This window comes from Nipponia nippon, unplaced genomic scaffold, assembly GCF_047370975.1.
Source record: "Nipponia nippon isolate SJK-2023a ecotype South Korea unplaced genomic scaffold, ASM4737097v1 scaffold_34, whole genome shotgun sequence".
In the NCBI taxonomy this organism is placed as follows: Eukaryota; Metazoa; Chordata; class Aves; order Pelecaniformes; family Threskiornithidae; genus Nipponia; species Nipponia nippon.
The window spans coordinates 1,469,836-1,495,266 of record NW_028262352.1 but is presented as its reverse complement, the minus strand read 5'-3'; the positions used below and the strand labels follow the sequence as shown (position 1 = coordinate 1,495,266).

General features: G+C 47.2%; 1 protein-coding gene across 1 annotated transcript in view; it reads left to right on the top strand.

The window, feature by feature from the left end:
- LOC104020097 (small conductance calcium-activated potassium channel protein 2-like) overlaps positions 1-25,211 on the top strand; it is a 143,768-nt gene extending 118,557 nt beyond the window's left edge. The window contains exon 8 of the mRNA XM_087770871.1: positions 24,770-25,211. Coding sequence (XP_087626997.1) covers positions 24,770-25,054 — 285 coding nt within the window. The 3' untranslated portion in view covers positions 25,055-25,211. The remainder of the gene's footprint in view (positions 1-24,769) is intronic.
- Positions 25,212-25,431: the final 220 nt, after the last annotated feature.

Genomic DNA, 25,431 nt, shown 5'->3' with positions numbered 1-25,431 from the left:
GTTTCCTCATCCTGGTTGGGTGGTCTATAACAGACTCCCACCAGGATATCTGCCTTATTAGCCTTCCCCCTGATCTTTACCCATAAGCACTCAACCTTATCATTACCGGCGTTGAGCTCTAGACAATCAAAACACTCTCTAACGTACAGGGCTACCCCTCCACCTCTCCTTCCTTGCCTATCCCTTCTGAAGAGCTTGTAGCCATCCATTGCAGCACTCCAGTTGTGTGAGTCATCCCACCATGTTTCCGTGATGGCGACCACATCATAGTTTTCCTGCCGCGCAATGGCTTCCAGCTCCTCCTGTTTATTGCCCATGCTGCGTGCATTGGTGTAAATGCACTTCAGTTGGGCTATAGATCTCTTCTCCAACACAGGCATGCCACCCCTAGGCTCATCCCTAGCAAGCCTGGTTTCATCCCCTTCCCCCTTCGCATCTAGTTTAAAGCTCTCTCAATGAAGCCTGCTAACTCCTGAGCCAGAATCCTTTTCCCCCTTTGCGACAGGTGAACCCCATCTGTCTCCAGCAGGCCTGGTGCCATGTAAACTGCCCCATGATTGAAAAAACCCAAAATTCCACTGCTGGCACCAGCCTCTGAGCCACGTGTTAATGAGATGGGTCTTCCTGTTCCTTTCCATATGCCTCCCACCTACTGACGGGATGGAGGAAAACACTGTCTGCGCTCCTGATCCTTCAAGTAATCGCCCCAGTTCTCTGAAGTCCCTTTTGATCGTCTTTGTGCCTCTATCAGCTACCTCATCACTGCCAACCTGAACAACCAATAGCGGATAATAATCAGATGATTTTACCAGCCTAGGGAGCTTCCTGGTAATGTCTCTTATCCTTGCCCCAGGGAGGCAGCAGACTTCCCTATGGGATGGGTCCGGTCGGCATATCAGGCCCTCTGTTCCCCTCAGAAGGGAGTCGCCTATGACAATTACCCTTCTTTTTTTCTTACCAGTGGCCGTTGTAATGCGTGAGGCTGACTGGCTCCCCTTAGTCAACCCCTTGGATGGATCACTGTCCGTATCTTCATCCTCCTGGCCCTCGAGTTCCAGAGCCTCATAACTATTGTGTAAGGGCACCTGGGGGGGGGGGGGGGGCGAGGTCGGCCGGGAAAGGGTTCGTCTGCTGCGCCGAGCAGGGATCTGCATCCATCCTCCTCCATCTCTTGGGTCCCCTCCTTCTGCCTGGTGGCAAGCGGGTAGGGGAGCCTCTCCTTCTCTTGATGCTTCCATCTGGCTTGCTCGTCTCAGGGATGGTAGGGAGTGGCTTCACCAGTCCATTTCCCTCTCGCACTCCCTGATACTCCTCAGTCTTGCTACTTCTTCTTTCAGCTCTGCCACCATGCTGAGCAGATCCTCCACCTGCTCGCACCTCACGCAGGTGTTGTCTCGGCAGCCCTCCATCACCAGAGCAAGGCTCTGGCACTCCCTGCAGCCAGAGACCTGTGTGGCTGCATGTTTTAGTGGGAGGTCTGTCTGCGTCGCCACATCCCTTCTGGTGATGGCTCTTGCCTGAGTGGAAACCATGGCTAAGTCTCTTCCGGGAGGGCATAGACCACAAGGAGAGCTCGCCAGCTGCCTGCTCGCTCTGCCTGCGCAAACTGCCACGCCACGCCCTTTCTGACGTGCCACGCCCTGTTTGCCCATCCTGTTCGCCGCTCTCCTGGTCGCTCGCACTCCCTAGGGACCCGTTTAAATCTCCCGCGGTTGTCCCAGCAACGCCCAAGCCCCGTCTGCCTCGCTCGCGAGAGCAGCCGGTTTTTCTTTGGCGCGAGGGCCCCACCAGGCTCTTTATCGGGTTCCCCGGCACAGGAAACCCCCTTTTCCACCCCAATCTAGCGCCCAGTCGCAGGACTTACCGCTGCTGCCGCTGCGTGCCCGAAAGCCGTGCCTTTTAGGCAATATCTCTGTCTGCTGTGTTGGAGAGTCATGCTCTCTCCTTTTTTAATTCAGTTTAAAGTTGAAATAGCTTCAAAAAAGTCTGAGATGATTTCACAACCTGTATCCTAACTGCTAGGACAGTAAGATGGAGATGTTGAGCTGAATCAGCTTTGTGTTTGAGAAGAGACTTAAAACAAGTTTGCTATCCATGGTGAATGATCCGATTGTTGAGCTGCTAGAAGAAAAAAAAGGTATCAACAGCTCATTTTCCTGTGTGTTGTGGGAAGCCTGATCAGTTAGTTTTTCTCTATGAATTTTTCCATCCATTTTGATTGGTTTATGGATACTGAGGCATTTGAAAGGCTATTTTGGTGCTTTGGGCAATGCCATTATTTTTGGCCAAGTGAAGAATTTTTTTGTTATGCAACTTTTGGATGTCTAATTTAAGAAACATAGATTCTTATTTTTAAACATACTTGTCATTACAGAGAACTCTGAGTTCATTGGTTTTTAGTTGAAGCTTTGAGGAGCCAGGTCTTTGGCAAATCAAACTCTGAAGTATGGATATGAAAGCTTAGAATGTGAAGACAACAAAAAAAAAAAAAGAAAAAAAGCTGTAACACATGTGGTTAATTTCATGCAGCAAGTCTATCAGAGCGCTATGAAAAACTGAAATCTGATTTTTCATTTCCAAAAAATGAGGCAGGAAACTGTATGAAATAAAGTATTTTGTGCTACTGTTGTCCATCCCTGGTGCAGAGCTGTACTTTGCACTGAAAAATTTAATAGCGTGGTTTTCGGAAGGGTAAAAAGTAGCATATGATCATGGAGTTAGTGCATCATAATACATGTGCCCAAAGAGGAGGAATTATGGTTGCTCCAGTCCTTACTGTTAGTTTTGGGGCCTATTGACGCTTTTGCTCAAACAACTGAAAACAATCACTAGAGTCTGAATTTGCCAGACCAGAGTGGTATAGAGCACTGTATTGGGTTTATGTGGCAAGGCTTTAGTAGCGGGGGTGGGGAGCTGCAGGGGTGGCTTCTGTGAGAAGACACCGGAAGCTGCCCCCATGTTGGACAGAGCCAGTTCCAGACAGCTCCAAAACGGACCCACTGCTGGCCAAAGCTGAGCCAATCAGTGACGTTGGTAGCACCTCTGTGATGAAATATTTAAGAAAGGGTAAAAAAGCTGCACAACAGCAGCTGGGAGAGAGGAGTGAGAAAAAATGTGAGAGAAACAGCCCTGTAGGCACCAAGGTTGGTGAAGAAGGAGGGGAGGAGGTGCTCCAGGCGCCAGAGCAGAGGTTCCCCTGCAGCCCGTGGAGAAGACCATGGTGACACAGGTTGTCCCCCTGCAGCCCACGGAGGTCCATGGTGGAGCAGATATCCACCCTGCACCCCGTGGAGGACCCCACGCCGGAGCAGGTGGATGTGCCCTGAAGGAAGCTGTTACCTCGTGGAGACCCTATGCCGGAGAGGGCTCCTGGCAGGAACAGCAGCCTGTGGAAAGGAGCCCACGCAGGAGCAGGTTTTCTGGCAGGACCTGTGGCCCTGTGGGGGACCCACGCTGGAGTAGTGTTTTCCTGAAGGACTGTCTCCCATGGGAGGGACCCCACACTGGAGCAGGGGAAGAGCATGAGGAGGAAGGAGTGACAGAGATAAAGTGTTATGGACTGACCGCAACCCCTATTCCCCATCCTCCCTGCACCGCTTGGTGGGTTAGGAAGGTAGAGGAGTTAGTTAGGAGTAAAGTTGAGCCTGGGAAGAAGGGAGGGGTGGGGGGAAGGTGTGTTTAGTTTTGTCTTTGTTTCTCACTATTCTACTGTATTTTTAATTGGCAATAAATTAAATTAATCTTCCCCAAGTTGAGGAAGCGCCCAGTCGCAGGACTTACCGCTGCTGCCGCCGCGTGCCTCGCTGACCTCCAGGCAGTCAATGTGGTTGCAGAAATTGTTCGATTCATTGTTGTCATTTTCATAGAAACATAGAATAGTTTGTGTTGGAAGGGACCTTCAAAGCTCATCAAGTCCAATTCCCCTGCCATGGGCAGGGACATCCTTCACTAGATCGGGTTGCTCAAAGCCCCATCCAACCTGACCTTGAACACTTCCAGGGATAGGGTATCCACAACTTCTCTGGGCAACCTGTTCCACTGTCTCACCACCCTCATTGTAAAAAATTTCTTCCGTATATCCAATCTAAATCTACCTTCTTTCAGTTTAAAACCTTTGCTCCTTGTCCTGTCACTACAGGCCCTGGCAAAAAGTCTGTCCCCATCTTTCTTATAAACCCCCTTTAAGTATTGAAAGGCTGCAATAAGGTCTCCCTGGAGCCTTCTCTTCTCCAGGCTGAACAACCCCAACTCTCTCAGCCTTTCCTCATAGGAGAGGTGTTCCAGCCCTCTGACCATTTTCGCAGCCCTCCTCTGGACCTACTCCAACAGGTCCATGTCCTTCTTATACTGGGGACCCCAGAACTGGATGTAGTACTCCAGGTGGGGTCTCACCAGAGTGGAGTAGAGGGGGAGAATCACCTCCCTTGACCTGCTGGCCACGCTTCTTTTGATGCAGCCCAGGATACAATTGGCTTTCTGGGCTGCGAGAGCACATTGCCAACTCATGTCCAGCTTTTCATCTACCAGTACCCCAAAGTCCTTCTCCTCAGGGCTGCTCTCAACCCCTTCATCCCCCAGCCTGTATTGATACTGAGGATTGCCCTGACCCAGGTGCAGGACCTTGCACTTGGCCTTGTTGAACCTCATGAGGTTCACATGGGCCCACTTCTCCAGCTTGTCCAGGTCCCTCTGGATGGCATCCCATCCCTCAAGCATATCAGCTGCACCACTCAGCTTGGTGTCATCTGCAAACTTGCTGAGGGTGCACTCAACCCCACTATGTCATTGGTGAAGATATTGAACAGCACTGGCCCCAGTACGGACCCCTGAGGGACACCACTTGTCACTGATCTCCATCTGGACATTGATCCGTTGACCACTACCCTCTGGATGCAACCATCCAGCCAATTCCTCATCCACCGAACAGTCCACCCATCAAATCCATATCCTTCCAGTTTAGAGAGAAGGATATTGTGGGGGACCGTGTCAAAGGCCTTACAGAAGTCCAGATAGATGACACCCGCAGCTCTTCCCTTGTCCACTGATGCAGTCACTCCATCATAGAAGGCCACTAGGTTGGTCAGGCAAGACTTGCCCTTGGTGAAGGCATGCTGGCTGTCCCGAATCACCTCCCTGTCCTCCATGTGCCTTAGCATAGCTTCTAGGAGGATCTGTTCCATGATCTGCCCAGGCACAGAGGTGAGGCTGACAGGTTGGTAGTTCCCAGGATCCTCCTTTCTACCCTTTTTAAAAATGGGTGCAATGTTTCCCTTTTTCCAGTCACCGGAAAGGAGTTCTTCCAGCTGAGCACACTTGCAGCTATGACATCCACCTCTGCCTTCAGGTGCTAGGAGGACTTCCAGGTTCTGGAGCTCCATGCGACCTAAGGTCCGGACAGCTATTTCAGTCCTTGGGAGGTCTGTTTGGGTGGAGACATGAGCATAGGTAAGCTGTAGTGCTTCTGTTTGGGTTTCAGCCTCAGCCTTGCAGTTGTGGCAGGTGGACACCATTTTCTTTCAGCAGGTCACAGTCTCCTTATAGTTCTCAGAAAAATAGCCCACTTATAAAATAGTAATTCTTTTGAAAGATGTAATCCTTCCAGTTCTAATTCCCTGGAGACCTCGATCTTCTGGGTAGGCTTGCACAGCCACCAGTTAGTTGGGGTGACCGTTGGGGCTGCAGCCTAAGCCTGCTGGTGAGTAGAGCAGGCAGCAGCCCACTAACTGGCAGAGTGTGCAGCCCTTCCCGCGCGAACTGCCGCACAAACTGCTGACGCCACTCCCTGTTTGCAAATCCTGGCCGCTGGCGCTCCCTAGGGGCCGGTTATATGCGGCTTCCCACGGTTCGAACTGGCCGCGGGGACAGCCGTCACTGCCCAACTCTCGCCCGCCCCTCTCGTGAGACCTGCCGCCTGCCGGACGGTCCCTCCCACACACACAGCCCAAGGGTGCCGGGGGCCCAGAAAACCCCTTAGACACCCCCGGGGGACATCACAAACCTCGAACTCCTCTCAGCACGCGGCAACTACTGCGTTTGGAACTTTACCAAAGAAAGAACCAAGTGGAAATGGAAGAAGCATTTACTTTGAGGAGTACAGGGTTTCTCCAAGTCCAACGTTTTTAAACTGATGACCAAATGCTGTTTTCAGTGTGGCTTCTCTGGCAGTGCTAAAGATTCTTTGTCTTAGATTTTAAAAGACAAAAAAACAACCCCCAAACTTAACCCTTTAGTTAAAAAGTTGCAAGCACTTCTCTTTGCTTATCACTAAAAGTGGGCCCTTACTGAAATGCTAGTCCCAAACGCTAGACTTCTTTGTTGAAGTCTGAGTCTGAACCTTTGTCGTGGTTTAACCCCAGCCAGCAACTAAGCACCACACAGCCGCTCACTCACTCCCCGCCGGTGGGATGGGGGAGAGAATCGAAAGGGTAAAAGTGAGAAAACTCATGGGTTGAGATAAAGACAGTTTAATAGGTAAAGCAAAAGCCGCGCGCGCAAGCAAAGCAAAATAAGGAATTCATTCACTACTTCCCATCGGCAGGCAGGCGTTCAGCCATCCCCAGGAAAGCAGGGCTCCATCACACGTAACAGTTACTTGGGAAGACAAACGCCATCACTCCAAATGTCCCCCCCTTCCTTCTTCTTCCCCTAGCTTTTATTGCTGAGCATGACATCATATAGTATGGAATACCCCTTTGGTCAGTCTGGGTCAGCTGTCCCAACTGTGTCCCCTCCCACCTTCTTGTGCACCCCCAGCCTACTCGCTGGTGGGGCGTTGTGAGAAGCAGAAAAGGCCTTGACTCTGTGTAAGCCCTGCTCAGCAGTAATTAAAACATCCCTGTATTACCAACACTGTTTTCAGCACAAATCCAAAACATAGCCTCATGCTAGCTTCTATGAAGAAAATTAACTGTATCCCAGCCAAAACCAGCACAACCTTGCAGTTTTGCAATCACTGTATACTGCATCAGTATGAACCCTCAGTCCAAGCACTTGTGAACTGGGAAGGCATGAGCCGGATCCAAACTTCATAGCCTCATCCTCATCAGATATGATTTCTGTAATTTTAGTCACTCTGGGCAACAATGGCTTTTCCCCTCTAGAACAGCTGCCGTAGCTATGTCTGCTGCAGTCTACCATAATGTAAAATTATCTGGAATAGCTTTAAATTAGTTATCTCAGGACTGGAGGTCCTGGTGATAACAGCAGAAAGCTCAGGGTAGGCTGCATCAGTAAAGAGGACAGAGGACCATGATTAGATTGCTACAGGTGCCTCAGCTTAGTATATAATATGGATATTGTTATATATCTCAGCAGAGCACAGTGGGATCTGAAGGATCAAAAAAGACAAAATCAGATCTAGTATTGTGATGTGTACGGTACAGTTGGTGATACAGAACTACCATCTTCATTTATTGTTATTTGTATTACTGTAGCACTTCAGGACTCTTAACACCTGATTCCATCGATACAGGTACTGTATAAAAACAGAAAAGAAAAATATAGTCTTAGTTCCCAAACAGCTTACAGTTCCCATATAGGAAAGAGAGTGGGGAACAATGAGGCATTATTAGTATGATACTATCATAACAAGTGATCTTGGCACAGCAGAAAACTAAGTATTGTCGCTGGTTTTGGTAGGTTTTATAGTAAATAATATTCTAAAAAAGGGGGGGGACACACACGACTTGAAAGAAACCCATATATCAGATTTGTACATGTTTTCATGGAGCTTTTACTAAGTCAAGAGATGATGCAAAGGTGGGGTTTTTAATGTTGTAGTAGTGGGGAATGTATGGTGGCATCATGGACTTCTTAGAGCCAAGATCTATTGCCTCCATATTGATGGGATGGAAGAGCCCGAGGTCATAAAATATCAAGACTGAGCCTTCTCTTCTGTAGGCTAAACTGTCCCAGCTCTCTCAGCCTTTCCTCATAGGAGAGATGCTCCAGTCCCTTAATCATCTTAGTGGCCCTGTTTTGCACTGGGAGGTTCTGGTCCGTTATGATCCCAGTAAGAAAGGCACTTTGACTCTGTAAGGTATCATTTAAAATGCTATTTATCTAACACTATAAGGAGAGAATAGCATCCCTTTAGATGCTGGGAACCCTGAGCGGTGTAGCATTGAACAGGACTCCAACCCACGTGCAGCATGCCATGCAGACCCTGTCCATAGCCAAGATGGATAACCTTTTGGTCTTTCAAGCCATTATAGGATTTTCTTACAAGGAAACAACTCTATAATTTCTACTGTCAGAGAGAAAGGATGTTCACATAAGAACTTCTTGCTGTGCTTGTAGATAAAGGCAAAGCCACGCAAGTGGCGTAATCACCAGTACCAAGTGGGAGCTGCCTGCAGGCTCTTCTGTTACAATGAGCTGGCTGAGTTTATCCTGCGGCCAAGGGATTTGTGCAGCATAACACGGGCCTGAAGGCCACGCTGTATATGCACCATAGTGCAGCATGGCACAGCATAGCACAGGCCTGAGCCCAGAACTGGCCCAGGTGTGGCCTCACCAGTGCTGAGTAGAGGGGAAGGATCACCCCCCTCAACCTGCTGTCAATATTTCGTCTAATGCAGCCCAGAATATCATTAGCCACCTTTGCCATGAGGACACACTGCTGGCTCATGTTCAGCTTGGTGTCCACCAGAAACCCCAGGGCTTTTTTGTGTAGAACTGCTTTCCAGCTGTGCAGCCCCCGGCATATACTGGTTGTTCCTCCCCAGGTGCAGGACTTGGCACTTCCCCTTGTTGAACTGCATGAGGTTCCTGTCAGACCACTTCTCCAGCCCGTCGAGGTTCTTCTGGATGGCGACATGACCCTCTGGCGTATTAGCCACCATCATCTGTGAACTTGATGAGGGTACGCTCTGCCCCATCATCCAGATCATTAATGAAGGTGTTGAACAGGATCGGACCCAGTATTGACCCCTGGGGTACACTGCTAGTTACTGGCCTCCAACTAGACTTTGTGCCACTGATCACTACCCTCTGGGCCCAGCTGTTCAGCCAGTTGTCTGCACATCCAGCCCAAACTTCAACAGCTTCTCTATGAGGATCTTCTGGAAGACAGTGTCGAAGGCCTTACTGGAGTCGAGGTAGACAATATCCACTGCTCTCCCCTCATCTACCAGGCCAGTCGTTTCATCATAAAAGGTTATCAAGTTGGTCAAGCATGACTGACTTCCCCTTGGTGAATCCTTGCTGACAACTTCTGACGCCCTTTATGTGCCTAGAGATGGTTTCCAGGATTAGCTGCTCCATCACCTTCCCAGGGATGGAGGTGATGCTGACCAGCCTGTAGTTCCCTGGTCCTCCTTCTTGCCCTTCTTGAAGATAGGAGTGACATTTGCTTTCCTCTAGTCCTCGGGCACTTCTTCTAATTGCCGTCATTGTTCAAAGATTATTGACAGTGGCCTTGCAATGACATCGGCCAACTCCCTGAGTACTCAAGGGTGCATCTCATCAGGGCCCGTGGACTTATGTATGCTTAAGTATTCCCTGACCTGATCCTCTTCCACCAAGGCTAAGTCTTCCTTGCTCCAGACTTTCCCCCTGGTCTCTGGGACCTGGGATTCCTGAAGGCTGGTCTTGCTAGTAAAGACTGAGGCAAAGGCGGCATTCAGTACCTCAGCCTTTTCCATGTCCTGTGTCACCAAGGCCCCTGCCCCATTCAGCAGTGGGCCCACATTTTCCCTAGCCTTCCTTTTGTCACCTGTGTACTTATAGAAGCCATTCTTGTTGTCTTTGACATCCCTTGCCAGATTCAATTCCAGGTAGGCTTTGGCTTTCCTCACTGTATCTCTGCATGCCTGGAAAAAATCTCTGTATTCCTCCCAGGTTACCTGTCCCTGCTTCCACCCTCTGTATACTTCCTTTTTTATGTGTGAGTTCTGCCGGGAGCTCCTTGTTCATCCACGCAGGCCTCCTGGCATTTTTCAGTCATAGAATCATAGAATAGCCCAGGTTGGAAGGGACCTCGAAAGATCATCTGGTCCAACAGATCGTGGGAAAGGGAGCCTAGATGAGATTATCTAGCATCCTGTCCAATCGCGCCTTGAAAACCTCCAGTGATGGGGACTCTACCACATCCCTGGGGAGGTTGTTCCAGTGATTGATTGTTCTCACTGTAAAAATTTCTTTCTTATATCGAGATGAAACCTCTCCTGGTGCAACTTGTGCCCGTTGCCCCTTGTCTTCTTCATGTGACTCCTTGCGAAGAGAGACCCTCCGTCCTCTTCATAGCCACCTTTAAGTATTGGAATACTGTGATGAGGTCCCCCCTGAGCCTACTCTTCTCCAGCGTGAAAAGACCTAACTCCTTCAGTCGATTTTTGCCTGACTTCCTGCTTGTTGGGATGGACTGCTCTTGAGCTTGGAGGAGGTGATCCTTGAACATTAACCAGCTTTCTTGGGCCCCTCTTCCCTCTGGGGCCTTATCCCATGGGAGTCTACCAAGCCAGTATCTGAAGAGGCCAAAGTCTGCTCTCCTGACATCCAGGGTTGTGATCTGGCTTTTTGCCCTGCTCCCTCCCCTCAGGATCCTGAACTCTACCATCTCATGGTCACTGCAGCCAAGGCTGCCTTTGACCTTCACATCTCCAACGAGCCCTTCCTTGTTTGTGAGTATGAGGGCCAGCAGAGCACCTCTCTTCGGTCGCTCCTTTGTCACCTGGATCAGGAAGTTGTCGTCGATGCTCTTCAGGTATCTCGTGGATTGCTTATGCCCTGCTGTGCTGTTCCTCCAGCAGATATCGGGGTGGTTAGAGTCTCCCATGAAGACCAGGGCCTGAGAATGTGAGGCAGCTCCTAGTTGTCTGTAGGGGGCCTCATTCACTTGTTCTTCCTGATCAGGGGGCCTGATCAGCAGGCAACCACTACAGTGCCACCCTTACCTTGTCTTGTCTTTCATCCTTGCCCATAATCTCTCAGCTGTCTCCTCATCCATCCCCAGGCAGAGCTCCATGCATTCCAGCTGCTCTCTCACATAAAGGGCAACTCCTCCTCCTTGTCTTCCTGGCCTGTCTTTCCTAAAAATACTGTATCCTTCCATTGCAACGCTCCAGTCATGGGAGCTATCCCACCACATCTCTGTGATCCCAACAAGACCATAACCCTGCACCTGCATGCAGAGCTCTAATTCCTCATGTTTATTCCCTATGCTATGATGTGCATTAGTGTACATGCACTTCAGAGAGGCACCCCAGCATGCTGATTTCACAGAAATAATCTGTTGGGGCTTTTTTTTTACCATAATGGTGCCTTGTAGGCACTTCCTTACTACCATGCAAATGTTGGAGGTGACTCCGTTTAAGCCCTACTTTGTTGATTTTGCATTCCCTTTCAGTCATATTACTCCAGGCATTTTGCTCGTCAGCCTTGTCTATCACTCCCTTACAGGGCTGCTGGTAACTCCCTCACCTGTCGTTCCTAGTTTAAAGCTCTCCTTACCGGGTCAGCCATCCTACTGGCAAAGATACCTTTTCCCCACTTGGTGAGGTGGAACCCATATCTCCCAAGCGCACGTTCATCCTCAAGCAGGGTCCCATGGTCATAGAAAACAAAAGCCTGTTGCTTACACAAGTGCCACAACCAATTGTTGACATGCTGTATCAGTGCCCTCCTCCTTACACCCTTTCCCCTCACCAACAGGATTGAGGAGAATACCACCTGGGACTCCATGCCCCTGACTATCACCCCCAAAGCTCAATAGTCACTTTTGATACTCTCCTGGTTGCCCCTGGCACTGTCATTGGTGCCCACACAGAAGAAGAGCAGGGGGTAATAGTCAGAGGGTTGGACAAGCTTCAGAATTCTCTCCACAACATCCTAGATCCAGGCCCCCAACAAGCAACAAACCTCTCTAGGTCAGGTCAGCAGATTGGTGTCTGTCTCCTACAGCAGGGAGTCGCCCATTACTGTCACTCACCACTTCCTCCTGGTGGTCTTGCATGGTTCAGGGTCAGTTGGTCCAGATGCTTTGCTTGAAAGCACATCCAGTTCCTCCTCAGCTTTGAGGACAGTGAACCTGTTTTGTAGTTGTAAGCCCTTAGGTGGAGCAGGAGCCTTCCTCTTGGTGCTGGAAGTCACTAGCTTCCATTCTTCACCTTCCCCAGAGGTTGCACTTACCATTCTGCTAGGGACAGACTGCTTGTGTCTCCATCGCACCTGGGGTCTGGGGCTCTTGAAGCTGTTGCGTCTCTGAGAAGATACTGTCTATCTCTCTCTCATCCTCTCTGCTCCTGTAACTTCTTAAGGATGGAGTTCTATTAGTGAGAAAATATTTTTTATATATGTACACACACACACGCATATGTACAATGTGGAACTGTGGTGGGTTGACCTTGGGCGGCTGCCAGACCCCCACCCAGTCGCTCTCTTACACCCTCCCCCTCAAGCAAGAAAGGGGGAGAAAATAAAATGAAAAAGCTTGTGGGTCGAGATAAAGACAGGGTGATCGCTTGCCAATTACTGTCACAGGCAAAACAGACTCAACTTGAGGAAGATTAATTTAATTTATTTCCAATTAAAAATAGGGTAGGATGGTGAGAAACAAAGACAAAAACTAAACCACCTTCCCCTCACCCCACCTTTTTCCCAGGCTCAACTTCACTCCTTCATTCCTGACTCCTCTACCTCCCCTCTCTGCCCCCCAAGCAGCGCAGGGGTAACGGGGTTAGTGTCAGTTCATAACAATTCCTCTCTGCTGCTCTTTCCTCCTTACACTTTTCCCCTGCTCCAGCATGGGTCCTCTGCACGGGCTGCAGTCCTTCAAGAAAAAATCTGTTCCAGCATGGATTCTCCATGGGCCACAGTTCCTTCAGGAAATAATAACCATTTGCTCCAGTGTGGGGTCCTCCATGGACTGCAGCGTGACTATCTGCTCTGGCGCAGTCTCTTCCATGGGCTGCAAGGGAATATCTGCTCCAGCGCCTGGAGTACCTCCTCCCCCTACTTCTTCTGTGACCCTGGTGTTTGCAGGGTTGTTTCTCACACTTTTTTTTCCTCACTCCTCACTGCCCGTCCAGTGTTCTTGCCCTTTCTAAAATATGCTTTCACAGAGGCACCACCAGCTTTGCTGAGTGGCTCAGCTTTGGCCAGCAGTGGGTCTGTTGCCGAGCTGGCTGGAACCATCTGTGTCCAGCACAGGACAGCCCCTTATCTCTTCTCACAGAGGCAACCCCTGCAGCCCGCCCCCACTACCAAAACCTTGCCACTTACACCCAATACATGATCCTTCCAGCAGCTGGGCTCAGACACTCAGTCTGCCCAGTAGCTCCCCCTGGAACCTATTGTCCCCATCTGCTGCCACCTGGATATATGAGCCACCGAGGCCACAGCCCTACTCCAGTTGTTGGTACAGACCATCTTGCGCACATATGCACGCACGCACGCATGCACAGACCTGGCTGGGGCTCCCCTGATTCCCTGGTAGTCAACACCCCTCATGGTCTCACCCTTAGAGACACCCCCCACCCACCCCCAGCAGGTTTCATCCGTAGAGACACACAACCCAACACCCCCCGCCAATTCCTCCAGCATCTGGCTAGAACTCCCCTGGTCCTTCTAAGAGCCAGCTCCTCCCCGTGGTCTTACCTTTAGACACACTCCCCCCCTCCCCCCCTGACTCTCAGGCCACTTCACCTACTCACAGGCTAGTCTGGCTTGATCTTTGCTAATACTCACACACTCACTCACACACCACGGTTGTTCCAGTTACTGGCACCACAGACACATGGACCTCTGGCTCCTGGTCCCACTCCAGTGGGACTTGGTTTCACTCACTCTGGTCTCTCCAGTTGCTGGCAACACACACATACACACACACACACACACAAAGAGGCCCTCTGAGCCATGGTCTGACTCCAGTTGCTGGCACTCACACTTCCATACACATGCATGCACACCGAACAGAGTCCCTCACCCAGGAAAAGAATTAGAAAGGAATTTAATAAGATAGGACAAACTGCGTTGATCAGGTGCAGGGCATAGCCAGACGAGCGTACCAACCAGCTGTCACAGAGGATGCACAAAGTCAAATTAGGCAGGTGATGTAACCAAAAATAATATTTATTCTAATCAAAAGTGTTTGGTACTCCGACGAACATTAGTAAACCACAGGTTCAGGATGACAACGGGAATTTAATACTACACAGCTGTCTTTTAAGAATTCTTAAGCTTCAGAATGATGACTCAAAATGCACAGTCACTCACCTAATAAGGTGAGGGCTCTCAACCTCGAGGAGTTACCTTGGGTGGTGTCCTGACCCAAGGGGAGAGTCCCCAACTGCAGACCCGCTGCTCCGAGGAGGACAGACTTAATTTGCCCCCCAGCGGGACTCCGTTTATACCCTAGTCGAATCTGACCTGTGGTCATATATGGTCATGTCCATTCCCATTGGCCGAAGGCTCTATTTAACTGTGACTGTGTATGGGACAACAGTCACAATAGGGCAGTAAGGGCGAAAGGCGCGAAAAGTAACAAAGGCCCGGTCTTTCTCAGGGCGGGTGCATCTGCCACGCCAGCAAACTATTTGCACACAACCAGCCCTTTTTATCCCCTTACCCCTCCATTTTCCCACGCTTGTTCCTCCCCAAATCACCTAGATCCCTCCCTTTCCCAGCCTTTGGTTCCTTCCTTAAACATCCCATAATGAGTCCTGTGCAATCCCAAAATACTCTTCCCCTGCACCCTATAATGTGTCCCATACCCCAAGGCAGCAACACCCCTCAGTCCAAAACATGTTCCAGCATTGACTCATCTTGATGGGTTTCACACCTGGACACTGGGGCTGAAGCTTTCCTCGGACAACTCTGTGAGGGGCCCAGACAGGGGTTCCCTTCCCTTCCTCTGAGTCCTTAATTTGGATTCCTGCCTGCCATTGCAAACAGCCCAGCTGATCGCAACGGACGCGCATATATATTACCCAGCAGGCAGGTGCGCAGCAGCATGGTGACCACCTGGCAAAAAGCTGTGTCCTCTGCTTCTCCTGAGCTTCTAGCACCTGGTAGAACCAATGCAGCCACACAGACAGAGCTCCTGTCAAAGCATGCGACCACACAGGCTTCAGACTGCGGGGTGTGTGCGAGGATATTCCTGGAGATGGAGTGTGATAGCAGGCATGCCTGTGGGAGGTGAGACCAGGTAGATGAACTGCTCTGCCTGGTGGCCCAGCTTCAGGAGGAGGTGGGCAGACTGAGGAGCATCTGAGAGTCTGAGAAGGAGATTGATCAATGGAGCTGTGCTCTGCCATCTCTGGTACAGAGAAGCCAACTCAGCATGGCCACTACGGAGGTAGGTCCAGGATCTGTTCTGTACCAGGAGGAAGGCAGCGTTACAAGGGATAGGGAGGGGTGGAAGCAGGTTACTGCACGGAGCTGTAAGAGGAACCCCTCCTTACCCTCTCAGCTACCTTTACAGAATAGGTATGAGGCCCTGGGTACGGTAGACAAAGCGCATAAAGAGATAGAAGAGGAGGAACCTATGCAAGCACTCTCGCCAAGGTCAGATCAACCAACCCCTCGCAACAAGACCTGCATTAAGACCAGCACCGAGAAGAAACAATGGCAAGTTATGGTCATCGGTGACTCCCTTCTGAGCGGAACGGAAGCACCGATTTGCAGACTGGTCCCTCTTTTCAGGGAAGTTTGCTGCCTCCCTGGGGCCCGAATCAGGGATGTCACCAGACGACTGAAGAACTTAGTACAGCCTTCAGACTATTACCCATTCTGGCTCTTTCATGTGGGTACTAATGATTGTCCTGGTTTCAGCTGGGATAGAGTTAGTTTTCTTCTTAGTAGCTGGTAGAGTGCTGTGTTTTGGATTTAGGATGAGAATAATGTTGATAATACACTGATGTTTTGGTTCTTGCTGAGCAGAGTTTACACTAGTCAAGGACTTTTCAGCTTCTCGTGCTCTGCCAGGTGCATAAGAAGCTGGGAGGGAGCATAGCTAGGACAGCTGACCCAGACTGGCCAAAGGGCTATTCCATACCATATGACATCACGCTCAGTGTATAAGCTGGGAGAAGAAGAAGGAAGGGGGGGACGTTCGGCGTGATGGCATTTGTCTTCCCAAGTAACCGTTACGCGTGATGGAGCCCTGCTTTCCTGGAGATGGCTGAACACCTGCCTGCCGATGGGAAGTAGTGAATGAATTCCTTGCTTTGCTTTGCTTGTGCGCGCAGCTTTTGCTTTACCTATTAAACTGTCTTTATCTCAACCCATGAGTTTTCTCACTTTTACTCTTCTGATTCTCTCCCCCATCCCACCAGGGGGGAGTGAACGAGCGGCTGTGTGGTGCATAGTTGCTGGCTGGGGTTAAACCACGACAATGATGTTGCAACAAAAAGTCCAAGGTGGATCAAAAGAGATTTCAGGGCCCTGGGAAGAATGCTAAAGGATTCAGGAGCACAGGCAGTGTTTTCCTTGATCCTCCCAGTAATGGGGAGAGACTTTGGAAGAAACAGACGAACCCAAAATACCAATACCTGTGACTTTCCATTTGTGGACACTGAAATTGTAAGGGACCAGCTGTATCAGCTGAATGTTCACAAGTCCATGGGGCTTGATGGGATGGATCCCAGAGTACTGAAGGAGCCAGCGGATGTTATGGCAGGACCCCTCTCCATCATCTACCAAAGGTCTTGGGAGTCTGGGGAGGTCCCTGCTGACTGGAAGCTAGCCAATGTTATTCCAATTTACAAGAAGGGCGTGAGGGAAGACCCAGGGAACTACAGACCTGTTAGTCTAACCTCAGCAGCTGGAAAAATTATGGAGAAGATCACACTGGGTGCTACTGAAAGGCATTTAAAGAACAACGCAATCATCAGGCACAGTCAACACGGGTTCACAAAGGGAAAGTCCTGTTTAACCAGTTTGATATCCTTCTATGATAAGGTCACCTGCCTAGTGGATGAAGGGAAGGCGGTGGATGTAGTTTTTCTGGATTTTAGTGAGGCTTTTGATACTGCCCCTCACAGGATCCTTCTGGACAAGTTGTCCAACTGTGGGATGAGCAGGTACATGGTGCGCTGGGTGAAGAACTGGCTGAAGGGCAGGGCTCAAAGGGTTGTAGTGAATGGGGCTACATCTGGCTGGCGACCGGTCACCAGCGGTGTTCCTCAGGGCTCAATCCTAGGGCCGGTTCTGTTCAATATTTTTATCAACGATCTGGATGCAGGAGCTGAACGCACCATTAGCGAGTTTGCTGATGATACCAAACTGGGAGGTGCTGTTGACTCTCTCGAGGGATGAGAGGCCTTGCAGAGGGATCTAGATAGACTGGAGCATTGGGCAATCATCAGTGGCATGAAATTTAACAAGAACAAATGCCGGATTCTGCACCTGGGACGGAGTAATGCTGGACACAAGTATAGATTGGGAGAGGAGTGGCTGGAGAGCAGCCCTGCAGCAAGGGATCTGGGGGTGCTGGTTGGCAGTAGGCTCTGGGGCTGAGGCTCTCCTGGGCATACCTTTTGCTTCAAGAGTGCACTACTCACAAATATTATTTTTGCATCTTCATCAGACATTTGATGCCACTACACAGTCAATGCCAATCTAATATTTGTTTCTCTGCCCTATTGAAATACTAAGAATGTGTCGTGTTTGTTTTCAGTCTTCTTGCTTTTACCGAAGACTAATACATGCCATTTCATATCAAGCAGGAAATACTGTGCATTGAGGATGAGGTTCATGTGCTTTAATTTCAGATCACTGCAAATAGAAAACAGTCATTGCTCAGCTCGTGGGTGGAGTCCCAGTCTTGTCATTTCATAGAAGCCCATTTCCAACTCTCTAATCTTTTGGGGCTTCTCCTGGTTTAGTAGATATTTTTGTACATGCTTTCTGGAGAGTAAAAAAATCCAGGTAGATCAGCTTTTAAACGTGGTGGTTGCTGGAAAACCCTTGATCTTACAGTACTTGAAAGAAAGCAGATGCTGGATGGTTATTCTGTTATTAGCTCCTTGTATTTTTCCATTACATGGAGTAAATGAGCAATAAATGTAGGCAAACTTTTAACTCTGGCTTGCCTACATTGCTTACACTATTTGTGCTATAATAGTTTGTGTCCAGGTTTTTAACAGCTGTGTCTAAATTTGTCAAAACAGTTTGTGATTGTTTAATGCTTCAGTCATGGGAACAGATCATGGAAAACTTTTATGCATAGAAAAAAGAATTTTGTAGCTTTGAGAATCTGTGAAAGCTGAAGTGTCTGTCTTTCGATTTTTACGTCAACTCATTCAAAATCTGAATAGCTAGAATGAATTAATTTTCTTTTTTGGTCCTTTTGTCCCTTCTTTTATGAAAGAGTCTTAAGTCAGAACGTTTAGTTCTGATGTACACAGTTGTGAGCAACATTTATTAACTAGCACAAAGTGCTGCTTTTTATTTCTTCGAAATCTGCCACTTGCCTTTGCATTTTTTATTTTAAACACCCCTTGAATTTCAGTTCAGTAGGGTGGAAGTCTTGAGTGCCTTTCAAGTATATGCAGCTCAAGTTTCAGTGGAGTGATGATGGAATGTTATAAATATTCCTTTTATTCTTTTTTTTGTCTCCAGGTTTGACATATTGGAAGTGTCCTTAAGAGCAGGCTGTTTACCAACACAAAATATACAATTTAAAATAACACTGTAATGGAAGAGTCGGACAGGGGACTGTCAGAGAATCTGGGGACTCCAACTGCGTAATAACACAAGTACAATTTAGGACGGGTCAGACAGAAGCTTTATTGACTATGATCATAGTGAGAGAACATTCGGACAGCATGTCCCCCTCTGCTCCTTTTTCTCTGCCAAGTGATTGCAGAGACCCAACCTATATACTGTTTCAGAAAAAAAAAAGAAAGAGACGAGGGAAAAACAACCGTTTCAATGTTAACAAAGTCAGGTATCCGTCCCTGGGAGGGATGGACTCCTTAAATAGCTTGCTAACTGCCATTATTCTAAGGAATCCAATAGTAAATAACACGACAATATGGAGAGATGGCTCTTGGTGGAGAGCCTATAGGAGTGGCACACCCAGTATTATCTTAGCTCAGAAGTGGGCAGTTGGAAACAATCACAGACTGTTAGCTTTTAGTCAAAATGTTCTTTTAGTAAAGATAGATGATGATAACTTCTTAGCCAGACCTCTCAATCTTAAATATTAATAATTTTACCACCACAGGGCTGAGTGCAAATTCCAAACAGAATTAATTGCTGCCTTGATACTTGAAAATATGTGCACTCTTCTCTTTTTCCTTTCTTTTTATTGATCTATAATTCCCCTGAAAGTTGAGCAGGAGCTTGAAGCAGTGATTTACTTCATTATTGTCGTGGTTTAACCCCAGCCGGCAACTAAGCACCACACAGCCGCTCACTCACTCACTCTCCCCCGGTGGGACGGGGAAGAGAATCGGAAGGGTAGAAGTGATACAAAGATCGGTGTTCTCCGAACCCCCTTGCTTTCTAACTTTCCTCACCGAGGTGGGAAGCTAGGTGCGGCTGGGTAAGGAAACCGATGTAATGAAACTCAGTAACAACAGAGTGTTATTAAGCAGGCATTTTATTGCAGCGCTGGGCAGCACTGGGGATTCTCCACCATGAGTGCTCCTCCGAGTTGGTAGACTTGCAGAGATTACATGCTATAAAGTCATACATATTCACAGGATTTCCGAGAATTCATTTACATAAACATGAGGTTTCCCGGAACTTATTAACATATGCAAATGTCCAATCCGCACGCGCAGTCGTCTTCCTTGGTGGTCTTTGGGTGGTCGTCGGGGGTCTTCAGATGAAGGCTCGTAGTCTTCTTCACTGTGTTCGCTGACTGACCTTTGCTTCAGTTCTGGGACCATGTCCTTCAAGGCTGTTGTTGTCATCCCCTTGCAACTTTCTTTTCTTCCGTGCCTTTGTTCTCCCAAGGCCCAGTTGTCTGAGATGGGATCATCCCGGAGCCCCCTTATCTTACAACCATTCTAACTACTCTCTAAATCACAAAGGCCTTTCTTTTGTTTAGTTAAGCGACTAAGATATTTACAATATCCTCCTTGCCCCTAGGCTTTAATTCTTTCAGGAGGCATTTTGATGCAGTGGCTTTGTCTATCTTGGCTTTAATCCTTTCAAAAGTGAGAAAACTCGTGGGTTGAGAGAAAAACAGTTTAATAATTTAATAATAATATTAGTAATAGTAATAGTAATAAATCGTAAGGAAAGGGGAAAAAAAACGACGAGAAAAATAAAACCCAAGAAAGACAAGTGATGCAAATGAAAACAATTGCTCACCACCAACCGACCAATGCCCAGCCAGTCCCCGAGCAACGGCCCCCCCCCCCCCCGCCAACCTCCCCCTAATTTTATTGCTGAGCATGACATGATATGGTATGGAATATCCCTTTGGTCAGTTGTGGCCAGCTGTCCCAGCTGTGTCCCCTCCCAACTTCTTGTGCACCCCCAGCCTACTCGCTGGTGGGGTGGTATGAGAAGCAGAAAAAAAAGTCCTTGACTCTGTGTAAGTACTGCTCAGTAATAACGAAAACATCCCTGTATTATCAACAGTGTTTTAGACACAAATCCAAAACATAGCCCCATACTAGCTACTATGAAGAAAATTAACTCTATCCCAGCCAAAACCAGCACAACTATTCACTTTAAAACAGGATAAAAGGAATGGTATTGGAAATTATAAAATCCAGTAATGCAAAATAAGACATTTTTAGAATTTTATTCTCAAAAGAGACTTTCTTGCAGTTGAAATAATATGGTACTTGTACTTAGGCTAAGTTATTTTGGTAAAAAAAGGGATTCTGCAGTACGTAGTAGTGATATAAGAAAAAACCTGGGTGTATGAGCATGAATTAATTGAATTCATGTTATTGATTTTCACGTGAATAGGGATATTAAAAAACATAGTGAGTATGATGCTACCATTTTAAAATAACAGTATTTGGATCCCAAGATTTGGGATAATTCACGCTTTATTAGTATTTTTAAGGATGCTGAGATCAACAGAGGAACCATATAAAAGTGCAGAGCACTGTAACATAAATTATTAATTAGAATATGTACTTGTATTGGGTCTGGCTGGGACGGAGTTAACTTTCCCCATAGCAGCCCTCATAGTGCTGTACTTTGTATTGGTAGCTGGAAAGGTGTTGATAACACACCAATGTTTTTGCTACTGCTGAGCAGTGCTCCCACAGCATCAGGGTTGTCTCTCCAAAACCCCCACCTGCAAAGGCCAGTAGGCTGGGGGTGGGCAAGATCTTGGGAGGCGACATGGCCAGGACAGCTGACCCAAGCTGACCAAAGGGATATTCCATACCATATGATGTCGTGCTCAGCAATAAAAGCTAAGAGAAAGAAGGAGGGGAGGGGGCATTCGTTATTAAGGCGTTTGTCTTCTGGAGCAACCGCTACGTGTACTGAGGCCCTACTTCCCAGGAAATGGCTGAACATCGCCTGCTGATGGGAAGTAGAGAATAAATCTTTTTGTTTTCCTTTGCTTTCGCGTGCAGCCTTTGCTTTTTTTGTATTAAACTGCCTTTATCTCGACCCACGAGGTTCTTTCCATCTTATTTTCTTCCCCCCCGTCCTGCTGAGGAGAGGAAGTGACAGAGCGACAGAGCGGCTTGGTGGGCACCTGGCGTCCAGCCAAGTCAACCCACCACAGTCCTTTAAGTAGGATTTCAATGTGTTATTTCTGTAAGCTGTTAGTCATTTAAAGAATGAGCATAATTTGTTTTCCTTCAAAGTACTGCAAAAAATAAACATGAAGATAGTAATTTACTTTTATCTTTTGCTGAAATGCTAAAACAGCCCATTTTAAAATCCTGAGATCTTGTCATATCCCACAAAGCCAAGAGGGGTAGCCTGAATCTAGAATACCTTGCAGTTGCAGTAAAGTGTTCTGGTGATAAGGAAGATAGCAGATAGATAGGTATAATAAACCATAGAGGTGGTTTCCATAGCCTATCAGTGACTATGTTCTACTGCTGCAGGCAATGTCTTTCATATGAGACATAAAGCTACTGTCTTTAACAGATTTTGGTCATTATAACTGCTGTGACGCTTTAAGTAACATGATAATTCATCCTAAAGGCCTGGAATAATTTAATATCAAACTGAATTGCTTTTATCTGTTGCCCTTTCTCTAGCCTTTTGGGGGGTGGGGGTGGGGAGGGTTTTTTTCTAATATTTCTCTTCCATGATAGCTTTTGTGCCGCTTTGCAAGTGGTGAGGAAGCCACTCTGTATTATTAATCTCATACCATCTTGGCATTCTTGCTGTAAGCAGGCGCAATTCAGAGTTATGTCATTGAATCAACATTTGGCCCAGAGTGTTATCCTGACTTACTGGGCCAAAAGACTTCTTTTTTCTCTTCCTGTTCTTGCCATATATACCCAATACACTATTGTATGGAATAATTTTCTTTTCCTCTCAGAGAAGCCTCCTGCATATTACTTGTTCCTTCCTGCCCTCCTTCACAAGAAGGAGATGGAAGAAGACTTGTCTGTTTTCTGGGGAGGTTCTTTCTGTTGTATAACATAGGGTAGGGCAGCTCCTGCCTAGTCCTCTTGTCAAAAGGCCGGGTGCATTTCTGAAGTGCTCAGCCTTAAGCTGCATTGGCCATCTTTCTCCTCTTTTGCTCTTTGTGGGATGTGAGGAAGCAAAGAAACTTTTATTATCCCATTTTTTCCCTCATCTCATTAGAGAGCCAGAGTCTGACTATTTTTTCCACGAACTTCACTCAATGTGGGGATGGAGAACGCAGGGAGAAGGAACAGCAAAGCTAGAAATCTTGGTATGGAGGACAGGAGAGAAATGGGATGGGGAAATGCAGCAAAATTACAAGGGAATTTTTTGAAGGATTCTTGAGGGCTGTTGGACACAGAAACTTTGATAGCTCGGAACTAATTGAAGAGGACTGGGTCTTAATTGGAAGCTTTTGCAAAATTCATTGGGTGCATCAGTAAGTAAGTAGAAAGTGCAGATACTTTTTTTTTTTTTTTAAGGCGGTATGTGATTAAGGATTTCCAGTGAGTTGTTAATTTATTTTTCTGTTTAGTAGTGGAATTTGTATTTGGGAAGCTAGATTCAGAGATGTTCTTCTCTATTTTCTGGAGATAGTAAAGCAGGTATAAAGAAGGAATGAGGAGAGAGTAAATTAATGGGAGAAATACATTAAGAATGGAAGAAAGCTGTGTGACTAAAAATCTAGTAAGCTTCAATGTGAAACAAGACTGCTTTACACACTAACAGCTAAATTTGGGTGAACCTAAAAGTTAAACGCAGCCTCAGTATATTTAATGTCAGTTTATTTTTATTATTTAATTCAAAGCTCAATTCTAGGGGCAGTTCTGTTCAATATTTTTATCAATGATCTGGATGCAGGAGTTGAATGTACCATTAGCAAGTTCGCTGATGACACTAAACTGGGAGGTGCTGTTGACTCTCTCGAGGGACGAGAGGCCTTGCAGAGGGATCTAGATAGACTGGAGCATTGGGCAATCATCGATGGCATGAAATTTAACAAGAACAAATGCCGGATTCTGCACTTGGGACGGAGTAACGCCAGGCACAAGTATAGATTGGGAGAGGAGTGGCTGGAGAGCAGCCCTGCAGCAAGGGATCTGGGGGTGCTGGCTAACAACAGGCTCAATATGAGCCAGCAGTGTGCCCTGGCAGCCAAGAGGGAAAAACGCATCCTGGGGTGCATCAAACACGGTATAACCAGCCGTTCACAAGAGGCGATTATCCCACTGTATTTAGCATTGGTGCGGCCTCACCTTGAGTACTGTGTGCAGTTCTGGGCCCCTCAATTTAAGAAGGATCTTAAGGTCCTTGAATGCGTCCAGAGGAGGGCAACAAAGCTGGTGAAAGGGCTGGAAGGCATGTCCTGTGAGGAGCTGCTGAGGACTCTGGGTTTATCTAGTTTGGAGAGAAGGAGGCTGAGGGGTGACCTCATTGCTCTCTACAGCTTCCTGAGGAAGGAAAGTGGAGAGGGAGGTGCTGATCTCTCCTCCCTGGTATCCAGCGATAGGACGCGTGGGAATGGTTCAAAGCTGCACCAAGGGAGGTTTAGACTGGACATTAGGAAGCATTTCTTTACCGAGAGGGTGGTCAAACACTGGAACAGGCTTCCTAGAGAGGTGGTCGATGCCCCATGCCTGTCAGCGTTTAAGAGGCATTTGGACAATGCCCTTAATAACATGCTTTAACTTTTGGTCAGCCCTGAAGTGGTCAGGCAGTAGAGGAGCGTACACTTGAGTTTTTACTCCTTGCTCTACATTTCAAAAACAATCTGCCCAACTACTCTTATTACAACAGGTTCAAGCACAGTTCAAGGAGAAAACAAGCAAATTGTTTTCTTTTTAAAAGTATGGAGGAGTTTAAAAACCAGAGGAAATAGAGAAAAGTGAAGGGCGCATCACTGTGCTTTGGAACCTTTGGTCTCCTTGTGACTTACACAACTAATTCTGTTCACAAATCTTATGATGGTGCATTTCTGAGCATCTACACTTCTAAAAAGGTCTGGTGTTTTGTTGAATTCAATAAGAGCTTGACATTTAAAATGCTACTCAAAATATCAATGTTACATTTCTGCTCAATAAATTTAGCACCAGCAGGGAGTCTGTCACGCATCTGCAAGTAAAATTAGATCTTGTTCGACTACTCATATCTTCTTTTTGTGAAATGCAAAAGCATTTAAGAACCCTTGTAGAGTTGCACTGCATGTTACAATATCTGTAAGATCTCTCTAAACCTTTTTACAACCTTCTACTTTCAGACTCAAAACATCATGTATGACATGATTTCTGACTTAAATGAAAGAAGTGAAGATTTTGAGAAGAGAATCGTTACTCTGGAAACTAAACTGGAAACTTTAATTGGTAGCATTCAAGCTCTCCCTGGACTGATTAGCCAGACAATCAGCCAACAACAGAGGGATCTCCTCGAGGCTCAGATACAAAATTATAAACATGTTGCCTACAGTGCTGAGCGATCATGGTCTTTGTCAAGAAGAAGGAGATCCTCCTCCACAGCACCACCAACTTCATCAGAGAGTAGCTAGAAGAGAATAAGTTAAACACACAAAAAAATGACTTTTTGCCATCATATGGTCAATATTTTAGCTTTTATTGTAAAGCCCTATGGTTCTAATCAGTGTTATCTGGGTTCTGATGTTGGAATCCTGGAAACCTGGACACAACATTTAAGGCCAAAATGAGTGGAAACTGTTCCCCCCCCCCCAGATGCACAGTGAATGCACTTATTATTGCTATATTAGATTGTTCCTCCTGTAATTTCACTAACTTTTTATTCATGCACTTCAAACAAACTTTATTACTACAGTATATAATAATAATAATAATAATAATAATAATAATAATAATAATAATAATAATAATGATGTGAATTTCTGCACATATTTGCTTGGTTACTTGGACT